A 21,216-nucleotide genomic window follows, 5' to 3' on the forward strand; every position below is an offset into this window, starting at 1 on the left:
CCAGATGCCTAAGATCTTATGGCGCCTGAAAGAGAAACTTCCTCTCAGCTGTCCAAGACTTAGAAGAAAAGAGTTTTGCAGAGACAATTCCAGGAAGGAAGAAACAACTTGTCTCCTCCCCTTTTCCTTTGTTCAGTTCCTTTTCAGATTTGCTCAGCTGAATCATACTATTTGAAAGAAGTGAGGTGGGTGAAAACCTCCAAAGGCTGTGCCATCCAGGAATTCTCTTAAATCAGAAGCCATTTCTTAGAAATAGAAAAGATGAGAAAGAATGAAATATGGCCTTTTGCAGCAACGTGGATGGAACTGGAGAGTGTGATGCTAAGTGAAATAAGTTGTACAGAGAAAGACAGATACCATATGTTTTCACTCCTATGTGGATCCTTAGAAACTTAACAGAAGACCATGGGGGAGGGGAAGGAAAAAAAAAGGTTAGAAAGGGAGGGAGCCAAAACATAAGAGACTCTTAAAAACTGAGAACAAACTGAAGGTTTACGGGGCGTGGGAGGGAGGGGAGGGTGGGTGAGGGGTATTGAGGAGGGCACCTGTTGGGATGAGCACTGGGTGTTGTATGGAAACCAGTTTGACAATAAATTTCATATTTAAAAAAAATAAAAAATAAAAAAATTTTAAAAAAGAAAGAGAAATGATGAGTCCGACTGTTGCTTAATTCCCCGGGGGAGTTGGCACAGGTTTGCATAACTCAGATGAAGGCTTCCCAGTGTGGTTCCAAGCACACGTCCAAAGGTTCTTTGGTCCCACCTGCCCCTTCCCTTCTCTCCCCTTCTCTCACCTGTCCCTTTACAGAACCACAGACTGCTTTGAATCCTGACACTGCCTCAAGTCAGACCACGCTGTGGTAAACCACATGTGACATGTCACACAAGGGCCGGAGGGTGAGAGCAGCTTCCCGGAGCTTCATGCCAGGTATACTCAAGCTGTGGACACTGGCTCTGACATGTATCTTTGAGGAATGCTGGAAGTGTCCCCACCCAAATACCTCTTTCCACTAAGGTTTGAAGTTCTAGGTCAACATTTTTTTTTTGTCTTTAGAATTGGCATTTGCCTACTGTATTCTCAATGATGTTTATTAAGAACCTGAAAATATACATAACCTTGAACTTAAGCGGGAGCAATTGAGGATACTGTATGTGTAAGAACAAACAATGTACAACAAATTGTCCAACTTTATGGAAATATTTAAACAATGTCTAACACGGCTCCCCAGTAGATTTCTATATACACATTAGAAAGTATGTCACAAAGACTATTTAATAACAATGAGTACATCTAAATTTGCATGGTATGATTGTAACCATGTTAAAAAATGTACAGGAAAAAAAATAGAAGGATGTGTCAAATTGATAACAGCAGCTATATCAGAGTAATTGGATTATAGGGACTTCCTTTTTTTCTAGTTTATAAGCCACCAATTATATAATTTTGTACATATGTAATAAAAATTGAGAAACCAAAAAGGTATTGTGACAAGGACAAAATGGAATTCTGGCATCTCTTTATTAGCACCGTCTGCCCTCCTTGTCTCTGTCCCTGGACAGGAAGCATACCTTCCTGAAATAGGCTTCTGACAAATACATGATCTTCTGGGGGGCCCCAGCACACTTTACAGGGGTATTCGGGAAGGTGAAGACGGCATTGCCCTCCTTGAAGTCCTGCAAAGCTTTCCATGTCTTCTCTACTGTCTTCACCGAATAATTTGACCCGATTTTGGGATGCTCAAAACCTTCAGGTAAGCCTTTAATCTGCAAGAAAGCACAGCAAGAAACTAGTTTTTTAACAAAAGTGCAAATTCACAGGAGTGTAAATTTTTTGACCAAAGTGCAAAAACTCTTGTTTAGAGCCTTTGTTCTCTGCCATTTCTATAACCTCTCAAGTATTTCAGTCCAATTATTAGCGCCCAGTATTCACACACACATTAGAGCAGACAGGTAGGTGGGTGAGGGATCTGCTAAGACCAGGGCTGTGGGGCCTGAAGTCAACTGTCAACCCGCAGAATGGGCCCAGCCCCAGGGAACCCCTTCGCCTCCCTGGCCTTGAGACCATGATTTGGACAGACCTCTTCCCACCATCACAGGGAGGACAAGAAGCCAGCCATACTTCCCTTTTGGAGAACGAGCTGCCATCCTGGGAAGAAGAAGAATGACAGACAGAACCAAGACCCATACTGTCAATAATCGCAAACGTCAACTACCCATTATCGAAGGTTGTACCGTATCAGACTCTTGGCAAAGGCAGTAAGGGCAGGTAATTAAAAACATGGACTTGGGAACCCCACAGATCTGGCTTGAGTCCCAGCTTTTCTACTTACAAGTGTTATGACCCTGGGTAAATTACCTAATATCCCTGAGCCAGTGGGGTTTCAAAGTATGGTACCTGGGAACTTCCTAGAAATGCAAATTATCAGGCCCCACCCAGACCTACTGACTCAGAAACTCAGGGGCAAGCCCAGAAATCTGTTTTAACAGGATCTCTGGGTGGTTCTAATGTACACCAAGAAGTTTATGTTCCTCACCTATAAAATGGGGATAAAAGTAACTGCTTCGGAGGGTTGTTGGCAGAAGCATGTGAAACCATGCATGGAAAGCGCTTGGGAAAATAACACCCACGCAGTAAGTGCTCCATAACTGTTAGTGTATTCCTGCCAGGAAGATTACCTGGGTGCTTGTCCTAAATGTTAGGAGGTTGATAGAGGACAATGAAGATGGAATAGATTGAGTTGAGACTCAGGCACCAGTTCTTCCAGCAAGAGCAGAGAACTGTCAAACAACAGTCATCAAGATGCACTGGTCCTTCAGAACCCTGCCAGGCTGCTCTCCAGGCCATAGGGCCACCACTCGACACGCATCCCTCAGCTCTCAAGGAAACAGAGGGCTATGGTCTCCTCCTCGGTGTAAAAAGCAACCATTTCTCCGATCATATCTCCTGCTGCGGTTTAAGTAGTTATAATATCAGCAGTCTCAACAATCATCATCATTATGATTATCATTATTATTATAGAATCACCTTGTATTTTAATGTTTCTGAAGTTTCACCCCATGCTAACAGTGGATATTCGCTGCATGCCTCTGAGACAGGTAGGAAAACAGTACTGGCTCCTAGACACAGACGAGGAAACTGAGGAGAGCAAGGTTGAGAGACCCACCTAGAATCTTACAGAACCAGATGCCGAGGCTCCTGACCACTGCCTAGGATTCTTCTCACACGACCTCCATACTTCCTGGTTCCCAAAGCAAAACGCACTATCCAAGAGACAAACAAACAGCTGATCTTTTATCTCCCTCATCACTTTTCTCTAGTTTGAAGACATTGTTGTCAAGGAAAAAGGTGCCACAAAGTGGTAACCAGGTTTATTTTAGGGAGACTGGTCACAAAGGGCCGTTTATGACTCCTCATCCAATTCAAGTTGCTTCCCTGGGAACTCGGGAGCAGAGAGGGGCAGGGAGAGTCACAGAAAGAGAGGAGACCTCACTCCCCCTTTGGCCGAGCTGGCCAGGGAGCAGGACCTCACACTGCAGGGACTCCATGGAGCTTGGGAGGGGAAGAGGCAACTCAGTCCTACACAGCAAGGTAGTTTTCCTGTGAGTGTGAAAAAGCCTGCTGTTTTGCAAGAACTGCCATTAGGGATGGACATACTAAACTCAGATTGAAGCTTAAAGCTAAAATATATCATTATCACTGACAGAATCTTAGAGATGATTTTTCAAAAACCATAAAAAGACCACTGAGAAGGAAAAAAAAAAAAAAAAAAAAACTAAGAGGATCCCTTAGAAATGTTTCTTGTCAAAACGAATACAAAGCAACTAAATACAGCATTTGATCTTAGCATAAGTAGGCCAGTGTAACACAGAAGTAGTTTAAAACGGTACCTTCTCAGGTGCCTGGGTAGCTCAGTCCATTAAGCGTCGGACTCTTGATTTCAGCTCAGGTCATCATCTCACAGTTCTTGAGTTCAAGACCTGTGGTGGGCTCCACACTGTCAGGGCAGAGCTTGCTTGGGATTCTCTCTCCCTTTCTCCCTGTCCCTCTGCCCCTCCCCTGTGTTCTCTCTCTCTCTCTTTCTCTCAAAAGTAAATAAATAAATCTTAAAATAGTACCTTCTCATAGTCCAGCTGGATTCCAAGAGCAATAATAAGATATTTGTAGGAGATCTGCAACACAAAACAGTAACATTTTAGACCAGGATCCCAGGAGCGGCAGCCCTCAGCCCCACCCCTGTGTGGCCACCATCATGTTTCCATTTTTTAATGTGTATGCCTTGAGGCTGTGGTTGATGGGCAGGGCACAGGGAGGGAGGCACACTCCAGTTTGCCATCATGTCTGCCATTCTCTGTCACCTCACACCTCACTGTTTCGCAGGTACTGTATTGTATAACCACCCCCCTCAAGGGCTTGAGACTCCTGTATTTTTACATAGTGGACAGCGATACAAAGAAGTCACAATTATTTGTATGGTGCCTGCGTTAACACTTTCTCATGCTGAGGGGTGGGAGAATCACTTCCTCATCTTAAAAGACAATCAACTTTCTTTAAAATCTATGGAGTGATGTGTGAATCCCAAGCAAATCTGACCTGTCGTGTGGATTGGACCAACACTGTGAGAAACTGCTCTTTTGAGGGCCATGGAAAAAAATGTGATATAATGTACCTGATCTTACTTAATGATCTATTTATAACCTAAAAGCTCCCTCTTTAAACATGGGTATTGTGATCACTCATGCCAAGGGCAAAGTATCCATATTTATCATGATGGAAATGTGGGTTTAAGATCAGAAGGAAGACAAGTTGAGGCCAGAAAAGTGTAAGCAAAAAGGATACAAAGAAACAGAACTTGCAGGGGCAGCTGGGTGGCTCAGTCGGTTAAGTATCCAACTCTTGATTTTGGCTCAGGTCATGATCTTTTGGTTCGTGAGATCGAGCCCTACCTCCAGCTCTGTGCTGACAACACAGAACTTGCTTGGAATTCTCTCTCTCCTTTTCTCTCTGTCTCTCTGTCTCTGTCTCTCAAAATAAATAAATAAACATAAAAGAAAAAGAAAGAAAGAAAGAAAGAAAGAAAGAAAGAAAGAAAGAAAGAAAGAAAGAAAGAAATAGGACTTGCCCTGAAAACTAGAGGTGGAGAATGATTGTAATGAAAGTCAGGAGCCCAGAAAGGAGAAATGGATTGTAATTAATTATCACAATCTTGTACTAAATGGAGAAGCAGAGCAGCAAGCGGAGCAGGTCACAATTGAAGAGAGAGAACTCCAAGACCAGAGAGTGCTTGGCTCAGGCTGGGGATCCATGGGCAGCAAGCTTCTGCAGAGGTCTTGCCCTGGGATCCAGGAGGCTCAGCTCCCAAGGTCACCTCTACAGTGAGGCCTTCCAATGATTCCTCCCCACTGGCTCCTTCTGGGAGCTCTCTTAGTGTGGTGTACATGATGCATTATAGCACTGGTGCTATTATATAGGAGTAATGTCTCCTTCCACTACATTGACGACTCCCAGAAGATAAAGGTTAGGTCTTATTCTTTATATTCCTAGAATCTAGCACAGCCACTAAATTAAAGTGAGGAGCTCAGTAATGTTTGATGGGTGGATGGATGGTTTCAGTTGTTTATGAAATATATAATTTTTCAAAGTGGATAATATACACATCTTCCTCCATATGATTTGTCTATTCATGACAGCTGTGCCCTGAAACTCCTTGTTCTGTAGGAAAGTGTACCAGGCCCATTAACTACCTGACTGAACTATGTTGAGTCTTCAGGGTATGTGAGGTCAGATGGGACATGGGGTCGGAGCGGGAGGTGATGATCTACAGGCAAAACATGAACACTATCAACAAGAAAAACCTTTGGTTCGAATCTGCCCTGACTGTCTATTAAGAGCATAATATTGATTATTTTTAAGGACTAGTAACTGTCAAGTTTAAGATTATGAAAAAAAATCATTAAGGGAGAATAAACCCTAAAAGAGCAAAGAACAAAAAGAAAGCCTCAAGCCTTCTGAATGAATTCAAGTTTTGAGGCCAGATGATCTAAATTCTAAGGAATTTCAAAAATTTGTAGACAAGACTTTTGAGCAATGACAGAGAACAGTGTAGACATTGCCAGAAGGCTAAATACAGGCAAATATTCTAATTTTATACAGGGGAATGGGGGCAGTAAACTCTGATACTAATAACTTAGTAGATAGGATGTCCTCCATTGCAAAATTCTAGGCTCATTTGCTAAGCAAATGTCTCTTAGTGATTTGGGAAAAGAGCTCCAACATAGGTTCACAGATTGTAAACTGCTTTCAGTCAGTCAGCAGTCAAGAACTATGCTGGCACATAGTAGGTACTTAATAAGAATTTCCTGTTCCTTTTTTTCAGGTATTCTTTAAAACATAATAACAGTAACATTTCTTGAGCATGCACTCTGTGCAGGGCACGGCTCTAAATCCTTCACATGTTTTGGGGTGCTTGAGTGGCTCAGTCAGTTAAGCATCCGACTTCAGCTCAGGACATGATCTCCTGGTTCATGAGTTTGAGTCCCATGTGGTGCTCTGTGCTGACAGCTCAGAGTCTGGAGCCTGTTTTGGATTCTGTTTTGGATTCGGATTCTCTCTCTCTGTCCCTGCCTCACTCATGCTTTATCTCTCTCTCTCTCTCTCTCTTTCTCTCTCTCTCTCTCTCTCTCTCTCTCTCTCACACACACACACACACACACACACACACACACACTAAACAAACATTAAACATTAAAACAAATTTTTTTAATCCTTCACATGTTTTAATCCGTTTAATCCTCAAAATAACCCAATGAGGTAGAGGTGGTATTACTAGTCCCATTTTATACAGATAAAGAAACTGAGACACAATTTGTTCACAAATATTTATGGAGCACCTTCTATGTGACAGATCTTGTGCTAGGTCCTGGACAGATAACACCGAACAAGAAAGATACATTTCCTACCCCTCCAAGAACTCAGCTTAGTGGGTGAGATAGGTATTACCAGATAATCACACAAATAATTACTAAATCACAGAATGCTGTGATAGCGTCTCCAGGGGATACCTGACCCAGTCCAGTAGGTTAGGGAAGGCTTTCCTGAAGGGGTACAGCTAAGGTAAAGCTAAGTAGGAGTTAGCTAGGGAAAGAGATAAACTCAGCATGTGAAAATGTCCTGGGGAAGAAGGAGGCCAAGGCATGTGAAATGAAAGGAAAATCTACTGGAGCAGAAATGAGACAGAGAATAGAACCAGAATCAGGTTAAGTCTGGAGAAGGACAAGGGCCAGCCCACACAGAGCCTAAGGGACACATTCCAGACAGAGACCCTTGCATCAGGGAAGAGTCAGAGACACAACGAGGCTGGATTTCAGCAATCCCTTCAACTCAGTCTTGAAAAAATAGTGAAGTGTAAACTAAGAATGGAATAATTTTGGTAAATTTTTAGCAAAAAATATTTGCTGAAGAATGTTGATTCATTGATGCGAGCTAGAAAAAGCTCTCTAGAGACAGAGATTTGGTTTTACCAAATTAAAACCCTGAACTTAAATGAATCTATCATAGATAATGGCTAGGGGAAAAATGTTAATCGGATGACAGAGTCACAAATCCAAAAGATCCAGGCAAATTGGGAAGAGGAACTAAAACCAACAAGACAACATCTCCCCCATGAGATGCTTTATGCAGATCTCTGATATCTGGCTAACATACTTAATAAAATCTTGGAATAAAGTCCTGCCAGCTCACGGCAATTTCTTCCCCAGCCCTAAAACAAAACCCTGCAACTTTCCTAAGAGTCTGAGCCTTACATGTCTAAGGCTCAGAAGTGAGAACACCTACCAGTGCCTTTCATTCTTAAGACTTGGGACAAGTTTATGATTCTTAAGATATGCACAAACCCAACCACAGAGGACTCTGAGCCATACGTGTAATATGAAGGGGTCTAATCAAGGAGGCAGGCACTGCTGTACCAAAGAGGTGATATATGCTGTCAGGGACAGGTGCCCTGGCCCCACAAGCAGTGAACTGACAGAGGAAATGAGCCCCAAAGCTCAAACTTGTGAACTATGAATAATCTTCTGTTTAATTCTGTCTGTTCTCTTAGAGACAGACAAAAGAGACAGAAAATAAGTTCATCAACAGGGAGAGATAAATAATTTTTACGTATGTATGTATATATATATATATATATTATGTATAGAATATGATATATATCATATATGTAATATATAGAACATATATTCTAATCCATTACATATTTCCATATCCATATATGGCTTTCTACATATATATACATACATGTACATATATGTATGTAAGTATATGCACATTTATGTATGTATGTATGTATGTATATATATATATATATATATATATATATATATATATATAGCCTGACTTGACATTGGTTCATACGAGAAAAACACCCAGAAGTTTGAACTGACCTCAAGCCCAGCATGAATCAGCATTGTGGTAACTGCCTGCTAAAAAGGCAAATGCTAACTTAGGCTATATCCAGTTGTGGGAGAGAATGATCTCACTCTATTCTGGACTATTCTGTAAAGTTGCCTATTCTTCCAGGCAACCTTTTTCATGGGGGCACTAACAAGCCAGATGATGTCCAAAGCAGGGTAGAGAGAACAGTGAGAGGATCAGAGACCACAAAACAGGAGAAAGAATTGAGGAAAGTGGAGACAGGGCACAAATCTACCTGAAGAATAGATTTACACAGATGATAAGAGCCATCTTCAAATAGTTGAAGGATTCTCCCACAGAAAAGAAAAGATATTCTTGGCCAGGCTACAGGATAAAACAAGGAACAAGAAATTATTGAGGCCAATAACACCCTGGGGGTCTAACAAAGAGTATGAAAGTAGTTACAGAAATGGATTCTGACTCAGTAAAGGCAAAAATTTCATATAACATGTCTGTCTGTCTGTCTGTCTGTCTGTCTAAAAAATGGAGACAGATCACTTGTTATCAGAGAGCTCCTTGACACTGGGACATGTAAATACCAGCCCATTTTAAATTCAATCCCTCTCCCACATGCCCCAATCTCAGTTACTCTGCTCTATTTATTTTCATTAATACTCATCACCTTCTAACACACTATATAATTTACTTACTATGTCTATTAGTTATCGGATGCCCTTCCCCACTTGAATATAAAATCAAGGACAGTAAGGATTTTTGTTTCTTTTTGTTCACTCATGCCTAAATCTGTATCTAGCTTATAGAAGATGCTTAATAGGGGTACCCGGCTGGCTCAGTCAGTAGAGCATGCAACTCTTGATCTCAGAGTCATGAGTTTGACCCCACATTGGGCATAGAGCTTATGAAAGAAGAAGGGGAGGGGAGAGAAGGAGAGGGAAGGGAAAGAGGCACCTGGGTGGCTCAGTCAGTTAAGCTTTCAACTCTTGATATCAGCTCAGGTCATCATTGAGCCCCGAGTCAGACTCTGTGCTGAGCACAGAGCCTGCTAGGGATTCTCTCTCTCCCTCTCTCTCTCCCTCTCTGCCCCTCCCCCTCTTGCTTACACACAATCATGCTCGCAGTCTCTCTCTCAAAGTAGAAAATATACTTAATAATTATTTGTGGGAAGAGGAAGGCAGGCAGGCAGGCAGACAGACAAGCAGGCTGGCTGGCTGGCTAGAGAGCCAAGATCAATAACGCTATAAGGCAGGTACTCCTGATCTGGGTTTAGAAAAAAGCTACAAAGAATCTGAACTCAGTGAAATTAAATGCAAAATTTGGTATGAATGTGAATTTTCTAGACAGGGCTTATTGTCAGGTGTTCAGAAAGATCCATGACCCAAGGAAGAGTTACAAATGCCTGTCACCAATGAGCCCCTGCTTAGAGGAAGGGATTGGACTTGAAACCCTTCAGATCCCCACCCACTTCCAGATTCTACAGCTCTGTGAAAATGCCAGAGTGCACCGCCTGCCACAGCCAAGAGCGTGGCAACAGACAAGAGGACATGACACTGCAGATGCCTCCTGAGCCCATCATCTCACCATCCGCCCTCATCCCCTCAGTCAAACACAGGGGCTTTGATCTCTGGGTGATGGGAGGAGACTCTAAATGGTACTGAACACTTGAGAGCCTCAAGCTCTAGCCACAGAAAATCTTCTTAGCCCTGGTACAATCCAGACTCACACAGTCCCTCATCACTCTGGCATAGCAACCCCTGGTGTAACTAGGATGGATATTTTTCCACATCCCCTTCCTCTGGGAGGTCAGCCATCAGGTAAAGAAGCTGGCAGTTTCAAAGGTAAAAGAAGGGAGGTGCCTGCTATTTTAACATGTAGCAGTAGTATTTGTTGAATAAACATTCAGATGCAAGATACTGTACTAGGCAACAGAGCAACAGTGGGTGTTCAACAAACACATGTCTTAGTTGTTCATTTATTCAGCATCACTCAGTCCTTTTGTCTACCCCATCCTCCAATCACCACATGCTTTCCCACCTCATGCTGTATCAACACACATACATCCATGAACACACATTCATATATGTTGCTCTCTCTCCACGAAGCTGTCTAGCTTGGTAACTGTTGTGCGTTAACACAAGCCCTGATTAACAAAAGCCAAAGGACCCCAGTGGTTACCTCCTTGCCATTGTCTGTGTGGATGCAGTTCTTGTCTGGGTTCAGCTCAATCACTCTGGCTTTGATCCATTCTACTCCAGATGGTATCACACTCGCGGTGGGACGGCCTGACGAGGATAACTGTTTGGCACCTGCACCCACCAGCGTCCAGATTGGCTGGTAGAAATGTCTCTGAGAAGCAAAGTATTTGGCGATTCAAAAGGGTTAAAATTAAAGGCACATGAGCTAGACTCTCAGTTACTCCCTTCCAACCCTTGGATCATCACAAGTAGAAGTCTTAGAAGTTTAGCCTCCTCCCTCCATTGGTGTCTCCCATTATGCTAAGCTCTGAAGGGCAGTCACCCAACATAAGAATTCTGCCAAGAACATTAAAAAAAAAAAAAGCCATCAACTATGTTTCATGACCATTGTATTATTTATTGCTCAAAGTTGACTTGGTGCTTAACACGTACATGTTATATATACATGCATACATACGTATACATGATGGATACATTTATGCACACAGACATAAAGGAAAATCAAGCCTAGAATCCTAAATATGGTTCCTTAGAAGCATCTGGAGACTACAGTAAGTCTGGAAAGTTTATAACCATTTTTGAGGAGTCTCAAAACTTCTTTTTTTTTTAATTACAAAAAAATTTTTAGTATTTATTTATTTTTAAGAGAGAGACAGAGTGCGAGTGGGGGAGGGGCCGAGATAGAGGGAAACACAGAATCCGAAGCAGTCTCCAGGCTCCGAGCTGTCAGCACAGAGCCAAATGTGGGGCTCGAACTCGTGAACCACGAGATCATGACCTGAGCTGAGGTCAGACACTTAACCGACTTAGTCACCCAGATGCCCCTCAAAACTTCTTTAACTTCCAACTGTGTTTCCCAAGCCCATGGAAGACTACATACATTCCCTATCAGCCCCAGTACACCGTCCTCTTCTCTCTGAGGCTTTATACCTGAAGCCGGTAGGCACCAGAGTCTACCTTATAATGCCAAATTCCCACTGTGTCCTGGAATTCTCCTGCTTCAGATGGTCCTCTCTTGATATAAGTTAGTTTCGAAAGTTCTAGACTCATGGGCAAAGGGCAGATTGATCTAATGGCTTCTGAGAACCCCAATACACTCATGGAGTGGCCTGGGGGACCAAGAACTCTCAACACTGTCAAAACGCCTTAATCTGGCTGGACAGAGTTGCCAGCCACAGAGCAGTAAAGAGGATATGAAAAATGGCTTTGCAATCTCCCTACAGCCAGTAATGGATGTGATCAAAGATGAGGGGGGCAGACGCCTCCAATGGTGAGAACTTACTGATTTCAACTCCATCTTGAACAGAAAAAGGAATAAAAATAGAAGCCCAGACTCTTTTTCAGACTACACACAAGCCTCAGCTCCACCAATCACAACACGGGACACGGGAAGGAAAGTACCAAACCCCTGAGCCCCTGGCAGCACCTTTGAAAGACTCCTGTCCCAAACTTCCTCACAGGGAAGGACCAGGAGGCCAGGATTCTGGCCTCCTAAATTGTGCCCATTGCTTCAGAAGTGCCCTCATACAAAGAGTAACCCCAATGGGAGACCTGCCCATGGCTTAGCTATAATACACCACAGGCCCCTGACAGAGCTCTCAGATCACTGTGATTTAAAACACGGATCCAGGGGCGCCTGAGAGGCTCAGTCGGTTAAGTGGCCAACTTCAGCTCAGGTCACAATCCCACAATTTGTGGGAGCCCCACGTCCCTCTCTACACTGACAGCACAGAGTCTGCTTTGGATCTTCTGTCTCCCTCTCTCTCTGTCCCTCCCCAGCTTGCTCGCTCTCTCTCTCTCTCTCTCTCTCTCAAAATAAACATTTAAAAAAAATTTTTTTTAACATGGATCCTGAATCAATCACTTTAGAAAGGAAAATGGTAGGGCACACCCCCTCTACTCTACTCTCAGATCACAGCATACAGTGATTACAACAGAGATTACAACAGAGATTACAACAAAGCCCTAGGCAGTGCATGAGGAACTGGGGAGACTTCTTGAAAAGGTGTGTGCTTTTCTTGACCTACCCTCCCCACCAAACAGGCATTGGATCCATTTTGCTTCCCTCCCAAGGGCACAGGCCCCAATGGGTACATACCTAGTACCTTAGGAAACCTTAGTCAAACCCCCAAAACTCTGGAATCATTTTGCTGAAGCTTTGCTGAAGCTTTGAGGACCACCTTAAAATGTTGTGCATGAAATAGTGCCATACAAACACTTCCCAACTTCCTTTCTGGTATCTCTACCTTTTTCTGCTTTGTTATCTATTTGTAAACCTTCGCATTTAAATTTCCCAAACCCACTAACACCTTTCCCAGAGGCCTCCCTGCTGCTCAACTCATCACCCGTTCTCCAGACTAGAACGGAGAAAGGAAAGTACAATGGTCACTGATTTTCCTCTGGATGCTGGGTTGGAATTGGGAAGCTTTTGTGGGTTGAACTGTCTCTCTCAAAAAGATATGTTCAAGTCCTCCCTCCAGTGCCTGTGAATGTGATCTTATTTGGAAATAGGGACTTTGCAGATGTAATCAAGTTAAGATGAGGTCAGACTGGATTAGAGTAGGCCCTAAATCCAAAGACTGGTGTCCTTATAATAAGGTCAGACGAAGACACTAAAGACACACAGAGAGAAGGCCACGCGAAGATGAAGGAAGAGACTGGAATGAAGCAGCTACAATCCAAAGCATGCCAAGGATGGTCCACGACCACCAGAAGCTAGGAGAGAGGCCTGGGACTGACTCCCTCTCCCCTCCACAGCCTTCAGAGAGAGCATCACCCTACTAACACCTTAGCCTCCAGAACTGTGAACAAATAAATCTGTTGTTTTAAGCCACAAAGTTTGTGATAATTTGTTATGGCAATGCTCAGAAACTAACACAAAGAAGACCATAACAGCCCAGAGATCTGTCCTCTCTCTCTCTCTCTCTCTCTCTCTCTCTCTCTCTCTCTCTCTTTCTCCCTCCCTCCCTCCCTCCCTCTCTCCACCTTCTCCCAGTCCTTTTAGACAGCCTGCTTTTTGTGCCCAGAAGGAGAAGCACTAATCTGGGAACGTGACGACACAGTGCCTGACAGCCATCCACGGCCTACCCCTGAACACACAGGTGCATGTGCACACACACTCACGTACTCAGAACAGGGACACTTACCTCACTGGGCTCGACGACGGCCACGTTCTCTGCACCCACTCTCCTCTTCATGCGGGCAGCCATGGTGATCCCGCCACTGCCCCCACCCAGTACCAGCACTTCATAGTAGTTCTTGGCTGCAAGGCTGGCCCCTGTGTGCAGCCGAAGTGGGCCAGCCTGCTGAGTACCCAGCCTGAGGAAGCAGGCAAAAAGCCGGGCCCGGGGACCAGACACCGCAGTGGCCAATGGGGTCATCTTCAGGCTGGAAAGGAGCAGACAAGGCCGTGCGTAAGGTAGGGACCCTATGGGACTAAAACGTTTTCTTTCAGGGAGGAAGGGGGCGCTGGCATCTGACCAGCTCTAGTTGGTTCCCACCATCTATTCTCAAGACCCTTATATTCCCATCCAGCTGTGGTCAGAAGTCTCCTGGGAACACTCCACTGATAGTTAATAATTGGCTAAGCTTTCTATTACTCTCCCTCCTTCTTTCAGGACCCCTAGGACTTTTGTTTGAACTAGAACTTACCTTTTAAGTTCTAATAATTTGCCTACACTAGGGCGCCTGGGTGGCTCAGTCAGTTAAGTGTCTGATTCATGGTTTTGGCTCAGGTCATGATCTCACATTTCATGAGATGGAGCCCCACGTTGGGTTCTGTACTGACAGCATGGAGCCTGCTTGGGATTCTCTCTTTCCCTCTCTTTCTCTGCCCCTCCCCTGCTCATTTGCTCTCTCTCAAAATAAATAAATAAACTTAAAATAATAATAATCATAATAATAATTAGCCAACGCTTATCCTTGTCCATCCATAAACCTAGGGTGTCACCCATTCTCCTCTCAGGCACACTCTACAGCTGTTTCTTTGACCTTTGAGCCCATCAAAGATGTAGGAGTCCACGAAGAGACACCTGTACAATTCCCTGCCATAAAGGGCACCCCAGATCTTGATGGAACAGAAACAGGCCAGAAGAAACCCACCTTCTGCAACCTGGAGTTCAGAGCAAGGTAAATGGGGCTGTTGGCCCCACTCAGAGGCCTCGTGGCTCCGCCTGCTCACGGACATGCAGTGTAATCAAATCACTGGCTGCACATAAGCAAAAGCCCTCCACACCCTTGGTAATTGCAACTCGATGATTAAAAGGCCATAAAAGGAGCCCTGCCTGGTATCATAAAGTTATATTTTATGTAAAGAATCTGCACATGCTGCTGACTGGTCTTTTATTATATCCAATTCAGTAAACAATCTCTCCTTCCCAGTTCCCCCCAGAGACACACTTTACCTTTAGGCAAAGGTGTCTCTTTGCTGAGCCGTTAGTGCAGTGGCAGTGAGAAAGTGAAAGCTTCTCAGAAACTGGCCCTGGCTTCACCCCATCCACAGAAGGGGCCCTACACCTTGGATGCCACCTACTTACCAACAGGTGAAGGGCCCAGACTCAAAAATATCACCTTCTCTGGGTATTCCGTGGCCCAAATTTCACCATCAAGTTTAGTCCTCTGGGTTCAACAACCCTTTATTAAAATGCAAACACAGCTGGGGGATAACACTTCCAGCTGCTGAGGTCACTAACTTCTTACTGGGAATGATTTAATGATATGATTTTCCCCCAACAAAAGAAGAAGAAGGCTACAGGAGGGGATTAAACAAAGCCAAGAGGGGGAAAGGACATAAAAGGAAGCAAGAAAGGCTCTGGAGGAGGCAGAATCAACCTAGTGGGAAGGAGGAGCCAAGTGCTGATTTTAATTAGAATTAACTATTCCAGGGTTTGGGTACCCACCCCCCCACCCCCTCCCCGCCCCCCACAAACACACAACTTCCAAGCGAGGGAGGGGGGCGGATTTGGGTGCCCACAGTAAGTGGGGCAGGCTCATAAACTGTAGCTAGAAGTTTAAAATCAGTGTGACCCTTCTAGAAAGTAACATTTCTCAGCCGTTGCCCCTGCATTTCCATTTCTGGGATTCCAGACTAAGGAAATAACTAATAATGCTAAAGAAAAAAAACCTTTACACAAGTATTTCTCACATATTTATTCCTAATATGGTGAACCCTCAGTTAAGTGGTTTGTGGACTGGCTCTGATTACATCCTGGTTACAGAAAAAACTACAGACTCCACATTGGCCAGGGAAGGCTCGGGGCCCAGTTTTAACTAACGTGAATTTATGACTGACTCAATTTAATGTGGTAGGGAGGGGCAGGGAATAGCAGTCTGAACGTCAAAACATCAGGGAGAAAGGTTAAGTATGGTTATGTAAGATAATGGGTGATTTTGATTTCTTCCGCTTTTCTGTGTTTTATAAAGTGTCTACTACATACATATGTTAATGTTATAATAAAATCTTTATTTTGATAAGTAACATTTACTAAGTCCTTTACACAAGCATTTAATTTGTGACCTGGATGCCATTATCATCTCCATTTTACAGATGATAAAATCGAGCCAGGGAGCTGGTAAGTGACTTCCTCAAGATGATATAGCCCGTAAGTGGTGGCCATGATTTGAACCCAGGCACTTTGGTGCCACAGCCTCTGTTTTAAACCACCACTGTACTCTACTGTCTCTGTGATCTTTATCAACAGCAACAAAACACTGCCTATGCGATGATGTTAAAGGGAAAAAATCCAGACATATATTTTCCATACTTCCCAGAGAAGGCAAACTATTTTTTTAAGGTACTGACACCTCAATATTAATGTTTTGATATAACTATAACTGGCTTTTTCCTCTTCTTTCTGGGTGCTTTTCTCAAGTGTTCTTTAATGAACTCTAGATTTTTAAATTTTAAAAATCACTCAATTTGATTTTTTTTTTTAAATGACTGAGGAGTGGAGGAAACCACCAAGTTGGATGTTGCTGTTTGGTAGGGAAAGAAGATGTTTTACGGTGAACAGACAGTTGTCACATTCTGCCTTTTCATATTATCCACAAAATGACAGAATCACAGCAAAACCCTTCACTTCCCAGAAAGAGAAGCCCTTTTTTCATGGTCTTCACACTACATCTTAAAACCTCCTGGAAAGGGTTGAACAATAGTGATCTAGGAGGAGGCCTGGCTAAGTTCCTGGTTTCCAGCCACTCCATCCAACGTCATTTAACCTCCTCGTTCCCTTCCAGCCTAACACGCCATGGTTTTCCTCTTGAAAGAGGAAGAGTCCACGCAAATATTTCCCTCATTCAGCCAAGAAAGCTAGTTCTGTTTTATTTCAGCAGCTACCCATAGGCTGTTTCTGGATTCGATATTTATAAACGCAAAGTCCTCTGAAACAGTTTTATCAGCTTCATTAATAACAGTCATCAAACAGAATGTCGTGGGGACTGATTCTATAAAAACTCTTGAACAAGATTCTGAGAACTTCTGTGTTAGTGAACACGCGGAAGTGCTGAGGGGGGGGTCACTACCTGGCTCCTACCCCCCACCCAATCCCCATACCTATGCTCTCTTCAACCTGGCTGTTTCCGTGTTGAAACAAACTTTATAATAAACTGGTAAGCATAAGTAAAGTGTTTTCCTGAGTTCCGTGTATCATTTTAGTGAACTGTCAAAACTTAAGGAGTGGGGATCATGGGAGCCCCCAAACTTGTAGTCAGCCAGGCAGAACTGTGGGTCCCCTGGGACCCCCATTTGCAGCTGACATCTGAGGTGGGGGCAGTCTTATGTGGCTGAGCCCTTAACCTGTGGGGTCTGATTTAATTCTGGGAATTAATGTCAGAATTGAATTTTTGGACACCCACTTGGTGTCAGAGAACTGATTGGTGTTGGAAAAACCATATATTTGGTGCTAGAAGTGTTGTCAGAAAACATTACACAGGAACCAATAAGAAGGTCTGACATTGACCTAAATCAAGTCTATAGCAACAACCAAAACAACCAGACAATCGAAGGAAGCAACGGTCACACAATCTTAACCAGAAAGCAAACAGAAAAGAAAGGCCAGGCCTGACCTGGCCTTTTATGACAGTCATTGGATCAGATCAGAAAAGAAACAGATAATTTCTGTCAACCAAATAACTAAGAAGCATAAATCTTACACGATTTCATACATAGTCTCTTGAAAAGGTAGCCTGAAACTGGTGAGGTTAAGAAATAAGAATTAACTCTCTCTCTCTCTAAAATAAATAAAATGACAAAAAAAAAATTTTTAAGGGGCACTTGGGGGGCTCAGTTGGTTGAGCATCTAACTCTTGATTTTGGCTCAGGTCATGATCCCAGGGTCATGGGATCAAGCCCCGAGTGGAGCCTGCTTAAGATTCTCTCTCTCTCTCACTGTTAAAAACTGAGAACAAACTGAGGGTTGATGGGGGGTGGGAGGGAGGGCAGGGTGGGTGATGGGTATTGAGGAGGGCACCTTTTGGGATGAGCACTGGGTGTTGTACGGAAACCAATTTGACAGTAAATTTCATATATTAAAAAATAAAAAAAGAAAAAAAAAAAGATTCTCTCTCTCTCTCTCTCTCTCTCTCTCTTTCTCTCTCTCCCCCTTTCTCTTTCTCTCCCCTCTGCCCCTCCCCCAACGTGAGCACACACTCTCTCTCTAAAATAAATAATTTTTTAATTAAAAAAAGAAATAAGAATTAACTACCAATGATACAGAAGAATACAGCCACTTTATCTCTACATTCTTAAGAAGTGAAACACACACTTTTAAAAAATAAATAAGGCAAATTTAACTTTCTTTTAACATGTGCATGCAATAGATTTTATAATTAAATAATTTCATTATTTGAAGTTAGATAAACAGTCTTCAGTGAATCCTAAATCCAGTGCCTCCTTTAAGGGATCAGAATAAATGCTTTGCTGTATCTGTAGCCTAACTAGCAAAGTAAAATCCCTGCTGACTGAAAGGAGAAGTCGGTCTCCTCGGCATCTCCTACTTACATCCCTGACTGCGGTCTCTGGGCCGCGGTCCAGACAAGTCTTTGGGCCTCCACGCCTTCCCACTGCTGGCCCTTCTTGCAGTGCAGATCGCCTGTGTCAAAATCTCCCTAATCTTATGGCACATGACATGACACTCACTGGTTGTCAGGACACCTGGCTGAGTTCAAACAGAGCGGGCCTCTAAGTAAGGATTATTCAGAGCATTCTTAATGAAAGATCCATGGGGCCAGCAAGACTTGTACTTAACCTTTCGGCTACTTTTGCTCTTGAGGAAATAGTGGGTCTTTGTATGTTTCACAATTATTTTACCTCAAGCCGGCATCAGGCAGGGCCCTCCTTGCTTTGGGTTTCAATAACCACAAAGCCAACCTTCAGCTTGTCGGCTTTGTAGAACACTTCCAAAATCAAAGCAAAAAATAGATAACGAACAGCCTCCAGCTCTGGTCACCCACTCTGTTCCTCCCACCCTACCTCTCGGCCTCCAGCTTCCCTGGGCCAAACTTACTCCGAACTGTTATGTCCTGATGGTCTGAATCCCTGTGGGTCCCAGTCTCCGAGACACAAGTGAGCCTTGTCCACACAGCACAGGTAGGGCTTTCCCCTAGTGCCCAGGTGGTAGGACTCCTGAAAGGTTCCTCCTCTCCCATCTGCTCCTCCCCCTTGGGCTCTCTAGGCTTATTTACTTAAGTCAGCCCTTAGGCTATCTATCATCAGTTACAGCTCTCAACCAATTACTCCCAGAAGACAGGATTTGATAGGAAGAAGTGGGGAGAAACTGTCATAATAATAATAGCTAACATTTACTGAGTATTTACTGGTTGTACTTTACTGACACCGTCTCAGAGACTCCTTAAAATAACTTTATAAAAGAGATGTTAGTATCCCCATTTTACAGATAAGAACATTGAGGTTTAGTATAAGGTTAGAGAACTTACCTAAGGTTATAGCACTAATTTAAGCAGCAGAGTTTAATTCAAACTAACTCTTCAGTTGGATGTTCTCACAGTTTTAGACCTAAGAGATAGTTGAGGGAACATGCCTCACAGCTGAATTCTATTTATGTTCAAATTTAAAGTAACTTCTGCCCCACGGAGAGGGGTGGGAAGGAATCTACAAACTGAAAAGTAAAAAAATTACATTTCTTGGAGAGGGGTGAGATACAACAATAATACTGATATAATTTTTAAAGAGCCCTTATCTTTTATAAATACATACTGAAATTCTTACAATTGAAATGATTTGGAATTTGCTTAAGGCGGAGTGGGTAGGAGCTTAGAAGACACAAGATTGGCCATGAGTTGATAATAATTTGAAGCCAACTATGGATATATGAGGGCATTCCCCATGGTAGTGTATTTTTGTACATATTGAAAAGTTTCCACAATAAAAAATGGGCACCTGGGTATCTTAGTCAGTTGACTGTCTGACTCTTGGCTTCAGGTTAGGTTGTGATCTCATGGTTCATGAGTTGGAGCCCCACATCAGGCTCTAACCTGACAGCACAGAGCCTGCTTGGGATTCTCCCTCTCCCTCTCTCAGTCTGTCTCTCTCTCTCTCAAAATAAATAAATAAACTTAAAAAAAAAAAAAGAAGAAGAAACAGCAAAAAACAAAAATTAAAAACCAGTGTGTCAGGGGTGCCTGGGTGGCTCAGTCCATTGAGCGTCCGACTTCGGCTCAGGTCATGATCTCGCAGTTTGTGAGTTCAAGCCCCTCATCGGGCTCTGTGCTGACAGCTCAGACCCTGGAGCCTGCTTCAGATTCTGTGTCTCCTCCTCTCTCTTCCCCTCCCATGCTCATGCTCTGTCTCTCTCTGTCTCTTAATAATAAGTAAATGTTTATAAAAAATAAAAAAATAAAAACACCGGTGTCAGAGTGGGCAGTGACTTTGCTCTTTAGTTACTGAAATGGTAAGTTGTGGGCATATTTCAAGTAATAGCAAGATAACAGAAATACAGGTAATAGCAACATAATTATAATCATATTTCCCTCCCACGTGCACAGAGCTGTACAATTCACAGGGCCCACACCTGAACCTGCATGGGAGGTATGGATACCACTTTACAAATGGGCAAACTGAGGATCAGAGAGGCAAGGTGATCCTCCAAAACTCACACAATGAGTCCGCATCAGGGCTGGAGCCATGATGAATACTTTATGTGAACAACAACTTTTTCTGAATACCCCCTGGGGTAGCAAGGCAGGCATTAGCCAGAGCTCACAGTTCAGAGGAGAAGAGGGACCTTCTCCGGGCTCCAGATCCCGGGACAGCCTCTGTGCTGGGTTGGGTAGGGCAGGGCAGAAGAATCCTGCAACCCCAAATGGCCACACATACCATCTCCCAGAGGGGCAGGACTCCAGTCCTGGTTTTATGGCCATCGAAGCCTATACAATTTAGGGACTGAAGTTACAAATACAAAATTAGATATGATAGTTAATGTTAACTTTGAATGAGAAAATAAATCACAATAAATGTCTGGATTCTTGGTGATTCAGGATTCTTTCTTCTGATCTGTCTTTGAGGCAATTTATCAGAAATACAAGCATAGAAATAATTCCTGGTTACAGCCTGGCTACCCCTCCCCTCCTGGAACCCCCGCTC

General features: G+C 43.4%; 1 protein-coding gene across 3 annotated transcripts in view; it reads right to left on the reverse strand.

Annotated features, from left to right (window-relative positions):
• The window catches only part of SQOR (sulfide quinone oxidoreductase), a 48,507-nt gene that overhangs the window by 13,673 nt on the left and 13,618 nt on the right, over positions 1-21,216 (reverse strand). For 2 of the 3 annotated variants that reach the window (XM_019442225.2, XM_019442226.2), the window contains exons 2-5: positions 13,766-14,006; positions 10,600-10,770; positions 4,116-4,169; positions 1,569-1,763 (exon numbers count right to left, since the gene is read on the reverse strand). In XM_019442225.2, coding sequence (XP_019297770.1) covers positions 1,569-1,763; positions 4,116-4,169; positions 10,600-10,770; positions 13,766-13,999 — 654 coding nt within the window. In that variant the 5' untranslated portion in view covers positions 14,000-14,006. Of the gene's footprint in view, positions 1-1,568; positions 1,764-4,115; positions 4,170-10,599; positions 10,771-13,765; positions 14,007-19,120; positions 19,143-21,216 lie in introns of those variants that run through there. The other variant, XM_019442227.2, reaches the window with a different exon arrangement.

The sequence above is a fragment of the Panthera pardus genome, unplaced genomic scaffold, assembly GCF_024362965.1.
Source record: "Panthera pardus isolate Hobbes unplaced genomic scaffold, ASM2436296v1 HiC_scaffold_24, whole genome shotgun sequence".
Classification (NCBI taxonomy): domain Eukaryota; kingdom Metazoa; phylum Chordata; class Mammalia; order Carnivora; family Felidae; genus Panthera; species Panthera pardus.